Source organism: Cygnus olor, chromosome 23 (assembly GCF_009769625.2).
Source record: "Cygnus olor isolate bCygOlo1 chromosome 23, bCygOlo1.pri.v2, whole genome shotgun sequence".
In the NCBI taxonomy this organism is placed as follows: Eukaryota; Metazoa; Chordata; class Aves; order Anseriformes; family Anatidae; genus Cygnus; species Cygnus olor.
The window spans coordinates 4,779,697-4,802,685 of NC_049191.1; the positions used below are offsets into that span (position 1 = coordinate 4,779,697).

Genomic DNA, 22,989 nt, shown 5'->3' on the forward strand with positions numbered 1-22,989 from the left:
GAGTTACTTAAAATTATAATTTCTTTTTTATTGCCAATTTTTCTGGTGTCTTTGACTAGCTGGATGGACACTTGTAACCTAGTATTGGCTGCAGTAATTCACACATTGTGACTTTTCTTTTATAAACTATGACTTTTAAAATATGACTAGGTATATTTTTATTGGAACAGCCAAAAAAGCAGCATCAGGAGAACTAAATAGCTCATCGTGTCTACAGATAAGCACCGTGAATTACTTGCAGGCTGGCTTTGTTGCCCAGGATTAGATTGAATATTGCTGGAAGTGTCAGCTCTCAGAGATCAGGAGTGTGTCCGGGAAGTCAGAACTCAAGGAAAGAAGGAGGCAGTTGATTTTGTGCATACCTAGTGCTCTTGTTTAAGACAGTCATCCTCTTCAAAGACGATTTCTTTGAAGCATGTTGTTAATTTCTGCACTTTCACCGATTTGGAGGTAATGGATATCTTCTCAGGGCGGTGTCTTGTGCTGCAGCAGGAGTTATCCATCTCAGACCACATTGTGAGTCTGCTTTGAAGGCCACCTGGATGTTGCTGTAAAGTTTTATGGAGAAATGCTTGTAGGGTTTGTTTGGTTTTATCTTCATTGGATTGATGAGAAGTTTGGGGAAATGGGGGAAAAAGCAGTGTCGCTCTTCCAGAGATGATCTGTTTCTGGTTGAGGACATCCAAAGGAGGTCAGGAATTCACCACAGCTCTTAAGTGTTTCTATTTTAAAGGTTGCATCGTAATGGACTTCTGTTTCGCTTGTATCTGAAAGACCCAGGAATCAATGGCACAACGTCAGAAATAGATTAGCCTTTCTGGCGTGGCTTCTCTGCAGAGTGCAAGCTTGCTTTTAGTAAACCATCTCGTGTGGGGTTTTATTTTATTTTATTTCAACCATAAGGAAAATAATCTCAACTTTCCCATACTAAACGCACAAGCTGCTTTGCTCAACATCTTCTTTCTTTTCCCCCTTTCCCCCCTTCTCCTCCTCCCTTTCTCTTGAAACTACAGCACTGTAATTCGGGAAGACTTTGCCCGGAGCTTTGCCTGCTCTGAACCTTGTTGCTGTCTGTCTCTCCCACCCTCAGCAGTGGCAGTGATAACACCCGAGAGGAGCCCCCGGCCCACCTCTGCCCCGGCCATCGCCCAGAGCCACCTCACTGAAGCTGTCCCAGCTAAGCCCGATGTGAAGGAAGCCATCGCTGTGTCCAAAGCAGAAAAGGAAGCAGTGAAAGCTGAGACCAAGCGCGAAGAGATCCCACCAGAGAGAGCCAAGGCAGAGCCAGCTGATGCATCCAAGGTATGGCAGTCCGGGCTCTCTTTGGAAGAGGCTGGTGCCAGGCTGGAGCCGCAGCTCAAAACCAGCCCGAGCAGCAGCTCTGGGCACCTTCCCTTCCTCAGTGATGATGAAGGGGATTCCTCACCCAGGCAGTGGATGGGAGGGATGTACGGGGATGTGGGGCCGAGAGAATTCCCAGCTCTGCCCCTCAGGATACAAGGAGGAGGATGTCCATGTGAAGGCAGGGTAGTTCTGCCTTTGGTAGTTCCAGCCTAAACCCGTCTTGCTGATACATCAATTAAAAAATGGGCAAGAATTGCACACATTAATATTTGAGTTCATGGTACTTGAATTTTGGGGCTCACCCTTTGCTAAGCTGTGTCTGCTGTTTGGTGGTATGACAGCAGGAGGGATTCCAGTGAAAGCAGCGACACAGACCAGGTCTGCAGCCAAGTGTCTAAATGCAAAGGTTTTTTAAATTGATGTGCTTTCCCTGGGTGTTTCTGAAAACTAGGCAGAAACTTTTATTGTTAACGGTGCTGTTCAGACCTTGAAGGGGGATTATTTAAATGAAATTTTTTAGAGAATGCTCACGCTTTCCACAGATGTCTGAGACCTCTGCTGGTGTTGATATGATACTGATATATGCGTATTGGTATTTTAAGTCAAAATGATGTGTAAAAAAAAAAATTTGTTCATATTACAGTGTCCTTAATATTCTGCAAATCTTATTGACTGGAAGCTTTCAGTGTTGCAGCAGAGGTGCATGCCTTGAGTTACAATTTCCACATTACCCTGATGTTCAGTTGTTCTCTGCATTTCTGGAACCACATTTTTCCTGTGACATGTTACGCATGTGGTCTTGTATGTATAAAAGCCACTAGATATATAGTCTCGTGTGCCATACTCCCTGGGAGATCACTGTCAGTTAGGGTTGGGAAGTGGAGGTGAACAAAGGACAGCTGCTTTAAAAAAAAATCTTGGTCTGTATGGCCAGTAAGTTCTAAATGAAAATGCTAAAGGAGATCTTCAGGATGTTGCTTTGAGTATCCCTGTTCCTGCACGGCTGCTGACCCTCTCTAGCATTAAACTGAGAATAAGTACGTTTTATTCATCCCATTTCCCTTATTACAGGTTTGTGGGTTTCTTTTTTCTTAAATGCTTAAATTGTGTGGTTTTTTTTTTCCTTTAAATGTAGATGTGGGGGGAAATTGTGGATTTGAATGTGCCAAATTTACCCTGTTTCTCAAATGTAGCTGTATCACTTCTTTTAACACCCACCAATGCTTTCACCTTCAGAGTATTTGGCAATCCAGTTTCCCTAAAATGCATTCCTTAAAATGTTAAGACAATCTGGGCTCTCTACTCATGGTCAGTAAAGAACTTAATTTGTGCTGCTGGATTCGTTTTAAAGATAGGTCTCTTCTTACTGACTGTATGACCATATTACAGTATCCGTGCGTAACATCTCATTTGCTGGTTTTGAGAAGTTCTGTGTTGATCTGAACATGTTGCTTTGGGTACTGATCTCCCTGGGAGATCCAGCTCTAAATGGGGTTTTAAAACATCGACTGACAAATCTAACGCACGTGGGAAGCCAGCCTTCAGGAGCGCTAGAGAGCACTAGCTGCAAATGCAAATACTTCTCAAGCTGAAAGAATTATTTCGACTGTGCTGTTGAACTAACAGACTGACGGAGAGCTGCGGTGTTATTAACTCTTTCTGGCAGGCTGCATGTTGGTTTTTGCATGTTCACCCAGCATCTCAAAACCAACTTGATGCAGCTGTGTTTTGAAACTAAATTGTCTCTTGAAAAAAAAGTCTACTAACAAGAAATGTTTTTACCAATTTATTTCTTAAATGTAGGTGAGGAAAACGCACACTGAGGTCACAGTACCCACTACGAATGGTGACCAGCCCCAGGTTTGTGCCGATAATTCAGTTAGGTTGCTCACATTTTTGAAGGTTCAACACGGTTAAATGAACCAACAATTTTTGTTTTTTTTTTTTTTTTTTGTTTTATCACTGCCACACAGCAGCAGCCTGCAGAAAAGAGGAAGAACTGATAAGAATGAGGAAGGTTAGCCATTTTCCACTTTCACCAAACAAATTTGCCATATCATTCATGCATACGTAACCGATTTAAAAAGACAGTGCTCCAATTTCTTCATGTGCTTTGGGTTGGGTTTTTGGTTTTTGTTGTGTTTAAACTGCAACTATCAAATACTTGATTTCAAAGAGAATGGCTTTTTCCCATAGACAGTCTGATCGCTAAAATTTGCATGTTGAATGTTAGAGAGAAACATATACCTATAACTCTATATGACCTATAAAATTTATCTTTGCTTCTCTGTAACAAATTTAGTTAGAAACCAAAGAAAACCGTATAGTGTGCATTCCAGGAAATGCAAAAAAAAGTTTAATACTTTTTTGTACTGATTGAGTAATAGGGGAAAAATTCGAGATGGGAAAGGTGATTTAAGTATAGTTACTATGCACATTGAGGCCATGTAAAAATTACATGTAGAGCACCAAACCAGCGTAGTACATTGTGGCAGGCATGCATCACTATCAGGAATATGAAGTTATTACCTCGTGCAAGGCTTCCACAGCAGCACGGTAAGCTGTCTCTTTGTGGAGAGCAGTGTAAATCAACGCAAAAGCCGATGAAACACTGGGAGCTGTCTCTTTAAAGGACCCATTGCATTTTCCCATTCTCATGAGCCCGAACTTCCATTTCCTGGTGGTGACTCGGTGCAGGCGTTCTTGTGGCTCCGTGGCCCATCCCACACCGGCACAGCGCTGCGCTCCAAACGTTGAGTTAACTTTTTAATTTGCCAATTTGAATCCCGCAAAAACAACATTTTAATTTTTGTGCTTTTCTTTTTTTTTGTTCCCCCTTTTCTTTCATTTTCACAGAAAAGATCAAAGAGACTAGATGGTGAAAACATTTATATCAGGCATAGCAATTTAATGTTGGAGGTTTGTATGAACTTGAAGCTTTTTTCAGTTGCGTTTGCCTAGACCTTCTGCATTTTGTGCTGATCTTTTTCTTCCTCTTCTGCTGCTGCCGCCTTTGTTTTTGCATGCTGTTGCATGAAAGACTTTTTTTTAAGTACGCTTTTGCATGCTGACAGTAAACATGACGATGCGCAGGCATTCTTCCTTCTACCTCTTCTGACTTTCATTCTCTCATACTTACCCAAAATGTATGATCGGCAGAGCCGTGTGCTCAGCCCGCTCTGTTCTTGGACCCACGGGTGGTGAGCTGGGTGCTCATATCGGCACGAATCGTGGTGGGAGTGCTTGTTTGCAGGTCTCTCCTAGCCTGAAATAAATGATTTTCTTGCGAGCAAAGACAGCCTATGAGAAAGTAAAGTAAATTTCAGTGACCACCATGGCCTTCAGGCCACTGGGACAGCCACGTTGCTTAAAGCAGAGGCACGAAGCCAGCCCATCTTTCAGATGGGGCCATGTGGGATGGTTGCCGTGATCCTCCTGCGACCTCCCTCTTGCCTTGCAGCATCTCCAGCAATGCCTTGGTGCTGAGCCCCTGGGGCTGGCCTGGTGGCTCGAAGCGATGTTTGGCTGCAAAGCTGTTCCCTTTGGCTTGGGAGCCCTTCACCCTTGGTTTCACCCAAGCACAGTCTCAGAACAGAACGTGCCAATCATATATTTTCCTACACACCGTGTTACAGAAGATGTTTGTGGCTTCTGGTACTCTGTTCCTGCCTTACGTGTTTCTACTCAACCTTGCAGCACCAGCTGGTAGGGTTTCCCTGTTGGTATCTCTTGAAAGTTGAAGTGTACTAACTGCCTTCTCCTAATCTGAATTTTAAACATTTTGCAGCTTTGGGGTTTTTTTTGACTGCTACAATTTAAGCTTCCGGACACGAGTGAGCGGTCAGCAGACGGGCAGAGTTCGGCCACCGCCGGCGCGCTGCGAAGACTGTGCCTGTCGCTTTCTTTAGGCCAACGCGAGCGGCTCCTTCTCCCCTCCTCCAAGCAGAGCTTTTACCTACACGTTGCTCCTAAATGGCTTTTTCCTATCAGTGTGGTATGGTGCTCTGCTCCCCTCGCCCGCCTCCACCCGGTTCTGTTGCAGTGCTCCAGCCCTACGGCCTAGAGGAGGGCTGGCCCCGGCGCTCACCCCTTTGCTTCCTTTTTACTCCCTGCGTTTGGCAGATCGGGTGACTTCCAGCACAACCGCGTGCGGAGAAATACTCCAGAATCTGCTGCTTGGTTTTATGAAAGCCGTTTAACGCTCAGTGCTCAGCAAACCTGCGCTCTGTGGTCTTAGGAAAAGGCAAAAAGACGAGGAGAGCTTAATGCTCCGAGGGCTTGTTCCTTAAGATGCTTTTGAGATCAGTTGTGGCTTCACGTGTCGCTCTGGGGCTTTAGCTTCTCTGCAGGCTCTCAGGACCAGCTCGTGGCAGGCAGGCGAGGGGCTTTCTCTTCTCTCAGCCAGGGGCAGCTGAGGGCTCCTGGACCCACGCAGAGGTTCCGACTTTACCATGGTGTCCTCAGCAGACCTATTCGTGCTTCTTCTAATGAGCAAGCACTTGCCTCGTGCTTTTATCTGGGACAGATGCCAAAGCTGTTGTTCCCCAGAACCGTACCGAAAAGAGCAAATGTTGTTAATGAGGCGGTTGGGGCTATAACCCCGTAAACCGAAAGGTTGGTGTGTCCTGGGTACGCTGCAGGAACGCTGATATCGGGTGGTGGGGTGGAGGGGGGCTTCCTTTAGGGATGCATTTGCTTCCAGAAGCACTTGCTCTCCCATCTTCTAAAATCTATGGGCTGAGTCACAACTAAAAGCATAAAAAGAGCAAAATCTGCCAGTGATGCTTCTACTGACCTTACTTTCCTCCTTTTTCTAATGAGTGAGGCTTTGCTGCTTTTTGGCACTGTCCAGAAAAGTTGTTGTTTGGCTTAAGCCTATTTTATTGCAAAAGCTTCGTTTTAAACCAACTGTTTTGCTTGCAAGGAAAGGCTATTTCTGAACACATTAGTTGAACTGAGCTGACTTGCCTTGAAGTCTGGGCATTTATGCTGTAAACTGGCATCACAGAGTAGAAATCTGGCTCTTTCAAGATCAATAATTTTAGTAGGAGTTTCCTGATTGATCCAGCATAAAGTAAATTCTCAGTTCAATTTTAGAGGTCTGCCCTCTTATCTTCAGTCTGAAGTCTAAAGCTCCTATGGTAGCTCTTGGAGATGAGAGGAGAAAAAAAAAGTGATGGGGGTATTCTGGGACCACAGATAACTTCTGATAAGATGACAGAATAGATACAAAGAGAATGAGTGAAACTGGAAAAAGTTCTTAAACATTAACTGCATTTATACCCTTGAAAAGTCAGGCTAGCAGAGGGAAAGAAAGCAAACCCACCCAATTTAGAGGCATGAAATTGAAGAACCCAAACAAACTTAGTCTTGCAATTCAGTAAATCCACGTGCAGAAATCCCACGAGCTCACAACTTGGCTGTCATCTGTTTCGGTGTAGCTTGAGATGAAGTGAACGGCAAGTCTCGCTCCTGGCAGACACCCCGCTGTGCTGGTTGCAGATTTGCTCAATACAAGATGAGAAAGAAAGGAGAGAGGGACGTTCCCTTGGTGTGTTACAGTGTGAGCACAATTGATGGAAGTCGGCAACATCTCTGCTGAGTGCAGCTTGCTATGTGGCAGCGTAGGCAACTGTAGGTGCCTGTCTCTGTGCCTCCTCATTCATTCTGTCCTTTCACTACTAGGATCTAGATAAGACCCAGAAGAAATAAAGAAGCACCACGCCAACATCAGCGAGTTGAAGAAGAACTTCATGGAGTCTGTCCCGGAGCCTCGGCCGAGTGAATGGGACAAACGTTTGTCCACTCACTCCCCCTTCCGAACACTTAACGTCAACGGGCAGATTCCACGGGAGTGGATGGAGTGAGTACCCTGACGCCGCGTGGGTGGTGGCTTGCTGCGTGCCGCTTCCAGGGACGGCCTCGCGAGCTCAAATCGAGCCTCAGCTCCCTGGAGCTTTGGTTCCATTTGAGAAGACTTTAACATGCATAATGGTCTCTAAGAGAATGGGTGCTTTAGTTTTAGTACCATAAAAATGTGATTTATTTTTGTGAATTGCATAAAAGCGTAGGAATTTGTCCACCTGGTTTTGATACTCCTTTTCCTAGCGTTGCTGTCATCCATGCTGATAGCATATTTCGCAGGGTTTGACTTATTCCTGGTGCCCACCCAACCCCCCAAAGCCCTAAATTGAACGGAACATTGCAGGTAATCCAGTGCAGGAACACTCGCATGCCATCCATTTCAAATGTCACTGCAATCCCAGTTAATCCAGTCACTGGGTTTAGTCTTGCACTGGAATCTGCTAGTGCATACAGGTGTGCTGTGATGAGAGCAGGGCTGTCATACCTGATGGAAGGCTTTCTCCTTGCAGAAGCAGTGTCTATATGTCAGTAGCCATGTACATTCACAGGCCCCTCACTAATTGCCTCCAAAAAAAAAAACCTTTTCAAAGAAACCGAGATGGAACAGCAGAGATGTCCTGCCAGCTTGTTTCTTCTTTGATAATAGGCAGCTTCTCTCTTATATTAATACTGGCACTTCCTGGCTCAGATTTGAAGCTTGTGAGTGAAAGCGGTAATCAGTCCCTTAAATAATGAATGAGATTTTCATTAAAACTGAAAAATTGAATCCTGGCTGCAGCGAAGGCAGTCGCAGAATCTCTCCTGCTTTAAACCCTAGCTTCTCCCCTTCCTGCCCACAGCTCTGCAGATAAACTTCCGTTTGCTCTTCATCCCACTGCAAGGGGATTGTTAAACGAAATATGTTTGATTGAAACAGAAAATTGTTTGATTGTTAAACAGAAATAATCTTGCAGAGGATGGAGGGTTATCAGAATGGATGCCAGGGCTTTAGTGGCTGAGTTACTACAGGCTCCTCAAAGCATGGAGAAAGGGCCATGAAAATTATAGGGCTTTTTTCCTGTTAGAAAAACAATTTCCCTCCCACACCTCCCACAATGCACTTGTTGTCATTCTTGGAATTAGCCTGTATAGCACCTGGATGAACTTCACCCTTTGGTTGCTGTCTTTTAGTGCAAATTGCACAGGAATTTGGGAGCAGGGCACAGCAGAGCGACACAGAGCTCTGCCTGCTATACCGAGTGTTTTAATGGAGTGCAGGTGGAACAGGGCAGGGGCTCTCAAGCTCAGCAGCTGCAGTTCAAAAATTAAATTCTTGGTTATTCAGGAGAAGTTCTTGCGTGGTGATGGCATGTGAGGTCTTAGGGGGCTGCTGTGCACAATACTGGATGATGTGGGCTTTGCAGGCTGCGGTGCACCACAGTGACATGAAGATTGGGGTCAGCCCTTGATTTGCATTTCTGGACATTCACGCTACCTCTTAATATGCTCCTCTCTGAAGCAGCCTCACCTCTGAGATGGAGGTGGACACATTATGCTGTGAACTTTCCAGAAATGTGTCTCTGATATGGCACCTACCGGGGAGGAAGTTTTACTTGACCTGCACATCAGTGCACAATGTTTAGGGTTGGTGAATAATGCAAAGCAATCCTGTTTCTACTGCTCATGGTGGTATCTTAACCCTGCTGTGGTGGCAAAGGGGTTATTCTGCCAGGGGCTTGCTTTTCTGCTGTTCCTGTATGTTTTACTGCAAGACAACTGAACCTTACACGCTTTGTGTGTCCAGGTCAAGAAAGTCACTGTCCTATCTTCTGAGAGACAGGTTGGTGGGCTTGAGGTAAAGCTGCTGTTCGGATATGTGCTGCTGAACCAGATTTTGCTATTGCAATGGCACCAAGCAAAAACTTGAGAGCAGCTGCTGGATACATTTTTCTTTTGGCTACATGGAGTAGTTTCATAACTCACAGCCTAACACTTGAGAGGACTTTTTGCACTGCTGCAGCTTTTGCAGCTTTCGATTTGCTTCTTTTGGTGCATGGCTGGTTGGAAAAAGCTGCATGAAAGATGTAACCGTATATTCGGAGAGAAAAGCAATTATGAAAGATTAACTGTACCCTGTTCTTTTTATGTTGTCTTTCTTTCCGTTTTGTTTAATGATCATGTTACTCTTGCATTTTATATTTTCTTTTGCTGCCAGTCTCCCAGCTACTTTCTCCCTGATAGTCAGCACTTAGGGGTGTGCAAAGAACCAGTCCCAAATACCGCACTGACCAGAGGAGGCTAGCTCAGCTGAGAGAGCTTAGAGCCAAGTTCTTTCTTTATTAGGTGTGCTTGGGTTTGACCACGGCTGCCGACCTGAAGAGGCTGGAGAGCTACTGGACAGGTTGCAGCAACACTTCCCACAATCTTGTCTTTCTTCAGCGGAAGTGCTAGAGCCCTTGCATGATCCCGTGTGATGATTTATCATTCTGGGTTTTCACATTCCTGAGCTCCAGAAACAAAAGTGCTAAAACGCAGAGCAAGATTTCAGGGGTTTGGAGCACTCATACTGGCAGCCTGCCTGTTCCACACTCGGGATTTCTAAGATGTAAAAGTTTTTCACTTGTTCTGGTAGAATTTTCAAAATGATCAAAATTTTGATACTCTTGTCAGAACTTTCAAAAAATAATTTTGTACCTGCACTGAAGTCTAAATGTTATTTAACAAAAGCTATTTTTTAAGGGCACTGTAGAATAGGAAGTTGTCAGAGACCACGTTTTGTACTACACCATTTCTCTTGGTAATGCCACAAAGCTCCCTTTCTCCTGAACCATTCCAATTCCAAACACCCGTTAGTAGGCTTCAACCATGCGCTTTTCTTGGAGGGCAGCTGCAAAACACACGTGGATTGTGATGCAGGGATCCACAAGCTCTGTAAGAGAACCATATTTTGCAGCTCAGGTGGCAGGGTGATTTGAGCTCTAAATAATAATGAATAAATAAAAAAAACACTCTCTGCTTTTAAGAGCAGTCGATTAGCACATTGACAGGAAGACTGTCCGAAAACTTTGCACACCTCCAAGTGTCACTTTGGGCACTTTCCATCTGTCATTTTTGTTCATCTCTCTCTGTCTTCTTATCTTCTACCACGAAAGCAGACACAGGAACGTCCTCTGTTAGTACAGGATGAAGACAAACTAAAAAAGCAGGAGATACCTACTGAGACAGCCTTTCCCCCGGCAAGCAAGTGAAGAAACTCTTCCAAGGTTTCTATTCCAATTCCTGAAGAGCAGAAATCCCTCAAAAAGTGTCAGCTGTACTCTAGTATTTTTCCTTCTGTGCGCATTCCCTTTATGATGTCTTTTCTTGTGGTGTTAGCACTGACTGTTTGGTGGCTGCTCTTTCTCTGAGTGGGAACAGGGTCACACTGAAACCTCAAGACCAAAGCTCCTGAATCTCTTGGCCGTAGCCTCTGCTGCATCTTCCTTGTCCTGGTCTTTGATCTCCGTAGTTCGCAGTCCCGGGGAGGGACGCCCTGCAACGCTAGTGTTAATCCCTCTGTTTTATTGTGTAGCTGTGATCCGGGGCCTGGCAGGAGTGGTAATGGATTGCCAGATCTATTTTGACGTTTCCTAGAGCTGTGCACAAAAAGGAATTCTCTAAATCGTGTCCCCAGTTTCAGAGGCTTCAGCTGTAAGAGGGCAGACTGAGAACATAAATACGTGGCAGGAGGTGTTTGCCTCTGTAGCCCTTTTTGACTTCATGTACCAATTGCTGAAGAATTGCTTTTAAGCTCGTTGCTTTGAACGTAAGATGTTCACAAGCAGAGGAACATTTGATAGTGATCCAAAAGCCTGAAGAGGCTTCACAGCAATGTGCTGAATCTAATCCATAACCACTCCTTTTCTAGGAACTGAGATTGGCATTTAAATAAAAGTGTTGATTGTTAGTGCTGCTATTAGTGTTAACTTATAGACAGGAACAGGCAACTTTTGATTTTCCCAGTGGGAAGCCTTCTGCAAAGCATCAGCTTCCCTCTCACACCCGCGTTCTCATTTCAAAGAAAATCCATTGCGTTGTAGGAGAAAATCCATTAGAAGGAACTACTTATTGTAAACATAGATTAATAATTTTTCTGAACCTGGTGGTCTTGGTGCACTTCAGATGTGTTTTTTAACTCGTGTTGAGCTAACTGAAGCATGTTGCTTAGGTCACAGGAATGGAATAACCTGTTACACGTCGCCTTGTTAGCATGTTGACTTTCCGACTGTTTAGTTTACCCCAACGTGTAAAAAGACGATTGTGCTCAGGACACGGTTCTAAGGTTCTAACGTTAAAGCCATCAATTGTTTTGACTTCCTTAACAAACCCGTTGCATGCTGCTTGTTGTTTATTGCTTACAAATGTAAATGTCTGGAAAATGCTCTTGTTTATCCAAGTTAACTTGATAGTGAATGCAATCGAGCTGCGAAAGATGCGAGAGGAGTTGCTCTGCCAGGCTGAGTACAACAGGTTTGCGAGCTGGAGGGCAGATGGGACTTTGTGTCTAAGGGGTTTCTTTTCTGTATATAATAATTATGGGACTGAGCTGAGCCAACTGCTTCTCCTTCCAGTAGTGATGTGCTTTCTGTTGCTTTCTCTAGAGTAGTGGTGTAGAAGCAGTTACTTCTGAGAACAGCCACCAGTGCCATCAGTGTTGGCAGCTGCTCCAACAGCATAGAAGAGAAAGGAGTAGAACTCTATTACAGGGACTAAAAAGTGTGAATATATATAAATATGTGTATTTATAACCCTTTATAGATCTGTATCTGTGTGAACAGTGTACTTTAGGAAGCTAGCAAATATGCTTACAGGAAAAAGATGCAAGGCAATTAAGGTATGTGTGCAACTTGGCATGTGCTGCCTGGTTGGAAGGATCCTAGCATATCACGGACTATTTGAGCTGTCTCTTACTCTCAGTGTATAGGCTGAGGCTTTTGAAACTCTGTCTCAGAAATTTAGGTTGCAAGTGGAACCCTTCATTTTGATCTCCCAGGAATCTTTCTGATCTGACCGCTCTGTCCCCAGATCTTGTAACGTGCTCCGATGAGTTCACCAGTTTGTGCCTTTAGGACTTCGTTTTCTCTGAATGCTGATTTTCCTCGGAAAGTATTCTGCCCTTTTTAATACACTGCCTTTAATACACAGTCTTCCTCTTTCAGCGGTAGAAATAGCAGAAGGAAATGGGTTTTTTGGTGCTGTACAGCTACAGGTGTAGTGCAGCTAGATGGAGAGCTGCCTGCCTCCTGCCTGCGCAGCAGCCGTGGCCACTCGGTGCGATGCGGGGTTCCAGCACTGCTCAGGATGCCCATGGATGAGATTCAGGAAGATTATTTTGAGAAAGTGGCCCTTGAAGAGGAGAGGTAGGAAAGCTAAGGAAGGATGCCGAGGTGCTGCGTGCGATGCAGAAGATGCAGGATGGAAGAAGCTTTCCAGAAAGTTTTCCCTTCAAAAATTGGAGCAGACATAATGAAAAGTGGGGACCATTCATCCTCCACAGCATGACATGGGGAGGGAAGGGACAGGGGATGTTCAATCCTTCTCTGTCCATTTTCTGTCCATATTTCATGGAGAAAAACAGCTTAAACATGCACCTTTAAAAAAGCCATTGCTCAGGTTAGCTGTCACGGTGCTGGTTGAGGATTGCTGCATCGAGCACTCTTTGGGTTATTGCGCACCATCCTTGAACCAATGACAAATTCCTTCAAGCCATAACGGTGGCTTTTGCAAAGCCCTGGTTTCTGCAGCTCCCTCTACCATTTCCAAAGGACCTGAAGTCTAAAATCTTTGCCCAGAGCAATGTTTGAACATAAGCATTTCTCAGGATAATCTTATCCCAGAGTGATGAGAGACGCACTCTGTTGGTCACTTCAACACAATTATTTAATTAATTAACATTGTCTCTCTCTCTCTCACTTTTCCTTTTTTTTTATCTTGAGATAAGGCTGGTTGTCAGCAAAAAAAAAAAAATAATTAAACTTCATATTCTGAGAATGCTCAGGAACATTTTTGGAATTTATAGAGCAGTTATCACCGAAGGGTATAAGAAGCTGAACAAACTCTTTATATTTCTGTGGCAGTGTAGAGGCCAGTTACCTATATTCATTCAGGTGGATATGATCTTTTATGGCAGGGAAAGGTTGTAGCTTATCAGGAACAGAAACCTCATCTTGCCCGTGGCAGCCTGCATAGGGTCTCATTTTTGTGCATTAGGTATCTCGTGCACGTTTGTGCTGTGCTGGTTGATTCCCAGTTTCACTGCTTTTGCCTGACGTCCGCTCAGGTTGCTGGGTGTCGTGCAGGGGAGACTTGACACGATCTGGCTTAGTTTAAGGGCAGAGGTCTCAGGTTTTCGTAAAGGAACTAACGTGTACTTTGCTCCCTTCTTCCTCAGGAACAAACACACTGCAAGGTGCTGGCAGCTCACCTTGCCCCTAGCACCGCCCTGAAGTGCTCGCGGGTGGTAGGATTAAAGCCCCCTGGTTGTGCGTGCTGCAGTTCCACCCTGTTGCACTGACAGTGAGTGGTGGAGAACTCGGTTATTTCTTCCAAGGGAAGCTGAAAATGGCTGTAGCACATAACCTCCTCCAGATTTGCATGGGAAATCCTGATCCTTCGGTGTGACCTGCTGCAGAAATGACATCTCAGTGGCTCTGGCATGCCAGTGACGTAGCTGCTAGAAGACTGCCAGCAGTTTTGGTGTTAATTAGACTTCCCCAGTGCTTTGCAGTCTGACTGCTCTGCTGCAGGGACACTTTGGTGCTTCCACCTGGATTCCAGCCAGCAGCTGGAGTAAGGGACCAGTCGAGGTTCAGTCCCTTCAGCTTTTTCCGTCGCGGAGCCTGTGGTTGGCTCTGCACTTACTCTCTATTCTGAATCTTCTTACGCTGATAGCAGCTTTTCTGATCTCCAGAGAAAATGCAGAATGGTTTCTTATGCTTTCATGCTTTGGGAAAAGGTGGGCGTGAGTATTTGGAAGCAGCAAGTGCACGTGAGCCTGACCGATTGCTTCAAACTCAGTTTCAACTCTGAGGCTGCATTAGGTATTGGGCTCTGTATATGATGTTGCGCTGGTGATATTGAAGAGGTATGCATTACCGTAAAACAAAATCCACTTTTCTTTCCATTATTAGAAGTAAACAGATAAATTAGGGTAGACTGCTGGTATTGTCTGCATCCCCTGTCATGTGCTGCTTTGCTTTGCAACCCAGTGGGTTGATCAAAGATGACTGAGTCTCTGTGGGAAGGTTGTGTTAGGATTCGGAGTTGAGCATAAGACCAGGTTTTCCTCCCATACCGTTTGTGCAGTAACTGGTGATGGCCCTAAAGAGGAGGAATTCAGTATTTGTGTCCAGTCCTGAAATAAGGAGAGGTGGGTTTCCTTGGCATTCCTCGTTTGCAGGACTGGCCTTGCGCTGTTTGCACCTCGGGGCTCCTCAGGAAGGTTTTAGGTGAAGCCTCTCTATGTAAGCGGTGGTAATTTGTCACTCTGAGATTATCCCACTGTTTTACTGGTTTTTCTTTTTCTTTTCTGATCATGAGTTGATCACACCTGTTCTGACATAACCAGCTGAGGTAGGATGCTTTCCAGAAAAGGTTATCCCAAGGAAGAGTTACTGATTCATTTCGAAACATTTTGGTCCATGCTCACTAGTGCTGGTGACGTGGGAGACCCTGCCCGTGGTGTTTTCCCTTGTGTCCCTATTTGCATCTCTTGGTTTGTAAAGCTGGAGGGAAGGACTCGCAGGCTTTGGGTAAAGGCTGTCCTAGGAGCCTTGGTTTGTGCCACCTTGTGACCAGTGGTACATGCTTGTGTTGGATCAGTTTGTGGGGACTAAAATACTTTCTTTTTTAACGACAATGCTCTCTTTTGGAACACTTTTTGGCTTTGTATTTTTTCTCAGATTTTTCTTTGTAAATATGTACATTTATCATTAATAAATGTTATTGCAAATCAGATTCTTCTTTCCACTGCTTATTAACAAAAAAGGCTTATGACCCGTGCTGTGACTTGTCGGACTAACTCTCGTATTGCTTTCTCAAGCCAGGCACCGTCAGACCCTGAGCCGTTAGCAGCTGCCCGGTGCAGTGGGATTCAGGTGGGGTCTGAGAGCCAGCCCCCAGCTTGCAGCTCAACACAGCTGGTGCGGGCTTCACCCTGATATGCAGAGGAGCGTGCAGGCTCAGGAAGCGGCCAGAATAATTCGATTCAGGATTAAATCCGGCTCGGTTAAGAATAGCTTTGTTTTGCAGAGGAGCCAAAAGGTTCAGCCATCTACTAAATACGTAATATAACACTAACTTCTCACTTTGGAGACTGAATGATAGGTAAAATAGTTTGCAGAAAGTCTTCAGAGAGCAGCAGCGTCGCAGGTCCTGTGTTTCGGCGCTTCTCCTGCGCCAGTAGCTGCAGTAACGCCGAGGGGTTTCATGCGCTGCTGTTTGGTGAGGATCGTCCTGTGCCATTGTGCAACTGTGAATTCCCTGTGCTACATATGGCACAGTGCAACTTTGAGAGCCTTTCCCCCCGGCATTGTATTAATTTGAAGAGAAAAATGCTTCCTTCTGGTTTTGTGAGCGAAGAAACCACGTTCCTAATTAACCCCTGCCTTTCTCCTTGGCGGCCCAATGCAAGTCTCGCATGAATTTTAGCTGGTTGAAGCTGCCCAGGTTGTTTCCATGGCTAGAGGCCATAGAGAGAGGCGTTTTTAATCTTAGCTCCCAAATTTTCTTCTGTGAGATTATTTACTTTTGGCTGAACTGTTCGGCTTACTCTCTTTTGCCATGAGCAGTCATGGGGAAGCGAGCCTGGCCGTGTCGGAGCAGCACCCAGCTCTGCTGCGCTCTCCCGATGAGCCTGCATCAGAGCAGAGCCCAAACGTTGCCAAACGAGGCAGGCAAAATGCAGCAGCACAGGAGTGGTGTCAGTGATAAGCCCTGACAGTGTCCCTGCTCTGTTTTCCATTGCTGCAGCTAAACCAAATCCGAGGCAGCGTTTGGAATGCCACCCGCAGCTTTTTCTCTGTTGAGGGAATTTGAGCCAAGCAAAACACAGCTCTGTGCGAGGGGAGCTGGCACCCAGAGGGATGGGAAGGGTGGAGGGAAGAGGGAAGGGCTTTTGGAAGCATCTTCCTCAGCAGCTGGATTTTGGAAACTTAGGCGTCGATCTGGAGGTTGCTTCGTGTTGCAAAGTAGTTGATGCAGTGCATTGGAAGGGGCTGCTGTGTGTTGTGTAATTTCCTGGGATTCTTGTTCATGACAGCAATATAACCCTTTCATTAAGCTTGTAGCATGCTGTGTATTTTGTAGCCTTACCTTTAACTTCAGTTAAATTCTCTTTTCTCTTTCTGCTGTCTGACCAGGCTGGTCAGGATGTTGCAATCAGATCAATGGCAATTGAAAAACCTGCCCAAAAATGCAAATCCATAGGTAATGGCAATCGTTTTCCAATGCCAAGTTTTGTTGAATGGCTTCTAAACTTTTTTGCTTCTATGTTTAAGGCAAAGAAATTCTCTGAGACGTAGCAGGTACTGTAAAATAAGGATATCTTGTTTTCTGCTTTATAATACTTTTTACTCAAGTACTTTGACAGCTGTGAGATTGAGCATTCACCATTTGATCTGGGATTTCTTACTGGTGAGTGTGGCTTGCTGCAAAAGCAACTTCATCTACTCGTGCATCTGTAGACGTCACACTGAGCCTGTTAGCTTATGTGCATACTTGTTTGGGGATAACCTAATAACATGCACCAGCATTAGCTGCTGCAGTGCCCTGCTGAAGAAGGCGGCAATGGGAAATACTAATTAGGATTTATAGCATTAAATGTGGTTGTTGTATGGAGTTAGCACACATTGCCATTTAATATTTTTAATAATTTTTATGACATGTCTTTGGTAATTGACAGGTTGACTTCATTTTGGCAACCCTTAAGTTTCCTGCGAGATAGGAATCTGTTTTGGGATGAGGATAATACATGTGTTACAGGGTGAGGGGCAGCAGAGCAGCATGCTAGCATGGGCTGCAGCAACAGTCCTGCAGGAGTTCTTCTGAAAGGGGAAAGATGCAGAGCAAGGAAATGGAAATCGTCCCTGGCAGTGCGAGGAGCGTGGTCAGGGCAGCTGGTTCATGTGGTTATATCCCGATCCAAAATAGCAGGATCTCTAAAAAAAAAAAAATAATAATAATAATGAAATAAAATAAATACAGGCAACCATAACTTTATCCAAAAACACTTCAAAACCAATCCTTTCAGTATCTGGTATCAAAGCCTGTTATTAATTTATCCCCAGTCTGAGTTACCGTGTGTCACTTTTTACACTGCAACTTTTAAATAAGCTATATCCTCAGTATTTGCCAACATCGGGTGCACCAAGATTTATATTTAGCAGGGTAAAGTTTTAGTTGCATTCGTGTCTGGTTGATTTTTTTTCTTCTGGGGCACTGCATCCTGTCCTGTATTTTCTTTACACTGTGTATGGCTTATGCAAATAGTCTGCTTCACGTTTGATTTAGGTGTACCTGGTTTGGTTTTGTTTCTCTGGAAATGAGTAGTTTGCAGCCCAGGCACTCCCAGGTTTCATTGGTCTCAAGGAGAACTTGGAACTCTGCAAATCTGAGCCCTGAAAGTAGGAATGCTTTTGCATTTGCAAATAAATTTAAAAAATCTTGATAAGATCAGAATTCGTAACAGATGTTGAAATTCCTAGAGAGTTGGGTTGGTGGTTTGGTTTTGGTGTGCAATGATCTTTTTTAGCCTATGTGTAAACTGCATTTTGAAATACAGGTACAAATATAGTAGTATTTTAAAAAAAAGGGGAGGGGGAGAAAAAACGTGTATTAATAGATAATTATCTGTAGAAAGGAATAGCTTCTAATTAGTCTGTCTTCTTAATGGTGGCATAGGAAGGCAAGAAAAAAAGTGCTTCTGGTCAGTTGATCTTATCAGGATTTCCTTCTGTATTTATAGTTTGCATGTTTATTGCTGCACTGTGCTCTACTGAAGACCAGTACATCCACACCATAGACTTCATTCAAGCTTTTCTGCTCTTCCGTGCTTTTACTATGCAAGATGCTTCTCAAATGCAAATTATTTTCTGTGTACGAAAGGGAGTTGGGAGGTTGTTTTTATTGTATGCAAATGTTTGTCTCTTAAACAGACCTGTGTTTTTGTAGCTGCTTAATCTGCTTTGTTTTAACTGTGGATTTCATTCTGCCTCTTGGCCGAAGTAGTGCCCTAGTTGGTAAGGAAATCTTGCTTCTAAGGCATTTGTTTGCCATTAAACTGCAGAAGATACACTACATCTTCTCAAGATGCCCTGCTTACTTTGCAAGCTGTGACATACAGAATTAGGAGACATCAGACACATTGTCAAAGACATTGACAGCATATAAATCCAGGTTTTAAAGCAATATTAAGACATGGGCATTCGAACTCGATAACCTCAGTTCATTCGCTGTTCTGGGAAACTTTGCAGTATAGTATCTTGTGTCAGGCAAAATGATGGTAGGATCTGTGTATACCTTATGGAGGAGAACATATGGAAGTGGTTTTCATTCAGAAATAGCACTTCCATATGTGTGTAGTCTGATCTGATCATCGCAGTGCTGATTACTGTAACTTCACTCCTGTTAAATGCATTTTCCTAAGTAATAACCCAAGAACTTAACAGAAGCCAAAGAGGCTGGAAATCCTAAAGGACAGAAATCTTACAGGTAATATATCATAACTTAAGGAACATAACATAACGTACAGAAGCTGGGCACTGAAAAAAGTTCCTGGAGGAATGTTGGAAGAGTCCTTACTTGAAATGATACTAAAATAAGCATCTGTTTGTTCCTACGTAAAGCCGTTACAATTCCTAAAATACTAGTGAACTGTGTCACTAGATGAGGACAGTCAGGGTGAAAGCTTCTGGTGTACAGAAGATGCATTGTACCAAATAACCCACAGGCTTCAGATCTCGTATTTTAAGTGCATGTTACAGTTTTTTGGTTGCCTGGAGAATCTTTGTAATAGAAAATGATGCAACAGTTTTTGTTCATCTTAATACCACCACAGAATTAGGATAAAAGTTGACAACGACAGACTTGCCATACTTTAATGAAAATTTAATCACTGTTTTTGGACGTACAGATATATGTGGCTGTTTTTATACAAAGTTACCAGAAATCATCCATGAGGCTGTCAATTATTGATAAGAAGCAGTAATTAGCATTGATTTAAGTGGCATCCCTCTGTTTTTTTTCCTCCTCGTTGCCTGATGCTGGATGAGGCAGCAATTTTGGTATGTCTAAAATAGTTCGTGTCAATAACTGCGTATTCTGCCCTTCTTAAAGGCAGCTTTCCATGTCAATAAGGAGAGAAACACAGTTTCTAGGGTATGGCAGGATTGTAGCCGTCATTCACAGCTTGTGCCAAAAATGCTGCTTCTCTCTGAGAACTAGTGTGTATTAAGTACTCATCACTTGGGCAAACAGCTGATTTTTGCTAAAGCTTTCTGTCTTGTTCATGTTTTAACCCTTCTCTTCTCTTTTGTCACTGTTGCTTCCCTTCTGGCTAGAGGGCTCCCAGAGATGTGCGAAGACCTAGTTGAGAACTTGCTAAGGAGCTGAATGGAAGGCAGCATAGCACCAGCCTTTGCTAAACCCTCGGGTTTGGCACTCTTCTAAAATACCTCAGGTGCTATAGACATGCTTGCTTGCTTCTCGGAAGGCTGGGTTGCTTTATTACTTATCTTCTCAACCGTGCCCCATCACAAATGCCAATTGTGTTGTACCTTCAGGAGGTTTAGCTACTGCAAAGGTTTCTGTGCACCAACTGCTTTGCGATAAAGTATGTCACAAATATTTCAGTAGCCCCAAATAAATGGTTAAGTGCAGCTATGAACTGCACGCTCAGTGGTGATGGGGTCAGGACACATCAGTGTCAACGTCTGGCTTTCCAGTTTAAAGCCCCAATTCTTTATTCCTCACTTGAAAACTTTTGTGCTAAGCTGTGCAGGTTAATGGAGCTGGTTTGTCTAGAAGAAGCAGTACCGTTTCTTTCAGCTGACCAGGCTGCATCACCGGCTCAGGAGCCTTTTGGTAACCAAATCAGTTGATTTCAATACCAATTCTTACAATAATTTTACCGATGCCATTATGACTTTTTGCAGGCATGGCTGTGTAATCCTAGAGACTGCAGCAGCAAACAGGGTGCTCGGAGGTGTGTTCCCAGGTGACAGGAAGACGGCAAAGCACAGGCTCTGCAGACTGGTTGTGCACAATGATTCTGGGTTTATTCTCTTAATCTCCGTGTGCAAATTAAAAACACAACATGAAATATTTCAAAGAGTTGAAAGCAGCATTGGTGTATGGTTTTAGTGTAGCTGGTGGGTTTTGTTGCACATGTGAATTTTGGATGTGCACGGAGGCCCCCACTTGCTACACTGACATTATTCCTGTTTCCAAACCAGACAAAAAGTTGAAGTGGTGGTTCTTCATTTAGGCGCAGAGCGTTGTTTTAATGTTAATTCCTTAAACCTTTAGACCATGGGTTACTAATCCACCAGGAGGGCTGTGGCAGTAAATTCACCGGATACATCGTGTATCACAAAGGTTGTCAAGCTCTGAAACCTTCAAGATCCGCTGCTGTTGCATGCATTACTGGAGATGTGATGTATTACAAGAGACCGATGTTTTGTCTTGATGCTTCTTCACCTTCTGTTCTCCCTAACTCTCTCTTTCTCTCTCTCTCTCTCTCTGGCCTTTTTGTGTATTCGTTTCTTTTTAGAATATGAGTGACTTTCTCTCCAGAGAGGATGTGGCTGCAGTGCCAGAGAGGAAAAGTCTTAACACTGGCTTTGAATGGGAGGGCCCAAAGCAGTCGGTAGCTTTTAGTGAGACCCAAATGCCACCCGCCTCAGAGCCTTCTCCGAGCCGTGACTTTGGCGCTTCCTCCGTAAGCAGCGAGGAGGAGGAGGAGGAGAAGGAGGAGGAGGAGGAGGAGGCTGCCCCCAGCCTCCTCGAGGGCCAGGAGGACCCGAGCTGCGCCGAGGGGCTTTGTGCAGCCGTGGAAAAGCAGACGGCTGACTCAGAGCTGCCTGAGCTGGAGCCCGCAGCAGTCCCTGCTGCCCCTCCGCCGCAGCCCTGGGGAAGAGAGGAGGTGACAGAGGATGGCGAAGACAATTTTGCGGGAGAGCCGCTTAGAAAGCTAAATGGCGAGCGGCCCGACTCGAGCATTAATAACGGGCTCCCGGCGGTCATTCGCTGCTTCCAGGTAGTGAGCCCTGACGCCTGCTCTCTCCCAAACCTCCCCGTTTGGCTTTGGGCTGGGACCCCAAACAAACACTGCAGCAAGCAGATGCCACGCAACCACAAAGAGGAGTTTCGCTTACTTGGACTCTTTCTTGGAGCTAATTACCCGGTTAACCTCCTGCAGTCGCTGCACACGAGCCCCTCTCAATTTATTTTTGCATTAAATACAAGGCTTGCCTTGGCGCAATGCCGTTTGCCTTTCTTTGATGAAAATGTCCTGGTACATCCCCCAAAAGTGAATCGTTTAGGCTCCAGGGGCATGTAATTTTAGCTCCTTAAGGATTTTGCTGTCTCCTGCTGTACTGCAAGGCTGAGCCGTAGTGCAGCAGAGCAAATTTGAAGCGCTGTCAAGCGTGCTTTTACATCGCAACTGTGGGCTTTTGACGTCCCTTTCTGCTTCCCACCGTGGGAGATATTTTTGCCTGCTTCAGTGTTCCTGATGGTTAATCGCTTACGTTCGATAGACGTGTCCGTTCACCCCGCTAACAATCACGGTGGCATCTGTCAGGTTTGGGTCGGTGAGCAGAAATGGAGTGATCCGGGAAAGCACAGTGGGTCTGAACTAACTCTGTCTTCCTTTGGATGATTATCAGGTGGTGGAACAACTGATTTCTCTCCCCCCTGTTTCTCTTCCGAGATGTCACGTTTCTGTTTTGTCTGACATTGATTTAATAAAAGTTAAAGACCTAGGATGCGATGAGGGTTTTTAATAAATAGGGTTTCACTTGTGGCCAGGATAAAGCTTCTCAGCTGTGATCAAGTCTTCATTTGTCCAGGGTTTGTGATAATCTTGACATACCAGTAAACGAGGGTCATCTCTTACTGGCAGCTGGCAATGGGCTTCTAGTAATTAGAAAGTTAATAATCAGTGGAGACAGTTTCTTCATGGTATTGTGGCACACGGCTTAAAGCCTTAATGCCTTTGTTGGGCTGACTTCAGGCCCACGGCATTTGGGAGGGTCCAGAGGATTTCTGTCTGTTTAATCCTCACACGTGATCTTCGACTTCTGGAAGTGTGTCGTACCAGAGGCTTAAAAATAAAGACTCCGGGCTGACCTGGGTTCCCGCAGTGCTTTTATCAGATCAGTGTCAGAACATTTGCCAGCCACACAGTTATGTGGAAACGCTACCTGGGTGTTCACTGAGCTGTTTTTCAACCTGTTCCATAGCCACCTCTAGTGAAGACACAGACAGTCACCATCTCCGACGTGTCCAATGCTGCCAAAAGCGAAATTCCAACAAAAGAAGTCCCCATCGTTCACACGGAGACTAAGACCATCACCTACGAAGCTGCACAGGTAAGGTGTGTTCAGATTAATTTTCCAGGGGCTTAATTAAACTCATCCAAACGTATCCCAACCCTTTGGGTGAGACAGCAGCCCCGTCTGTTACCGCCTGCCTTTCTCTGAACATACGAGTCGCAGCACAGAGGTGAACAAATCTTGTGGACAACATTACCAGGTGCCTCTG

At 44.7% G+C, this 22,989-nt stretch overlaps 1 protein-coding gene across 1 annotated transcript in view; it reads left to right on the forward strand.

Moving 5' to 3' along the window:
• Window positions 1–22,989, forward strand: part of EPB41 (erythrocyte membrane protein band 4.1) — a 61,867-nt gene that overhangs the window by 33,047 nt on the left and 5,831 nt on the right. The window contains 9 exon segments of the mRNA XM_040535205.1: window positions 1,088–1,302; window positions 3,148–3,208; window positions 3,321–3,361; window positions 4,201–4,263; window positions 7,030–7,042; window positions 7,045–7,198; window positions 20,123–20,132; window positions 20,996–21,481; window positions 22,689–22,817. Of these exon segments, the coding sequence (XP_040391139.1) occupies window positions 1,088–1,302; window positions 3,148–3,208; window positions 3,321–3,361; window positions 4,201–4,263; window positions 7,030–7,042; window positions 7,045–7,198; window positions 20,123–20,132; window positions 20,996–21,481; window positions 22,689–22,817 (1,172 nt within the window).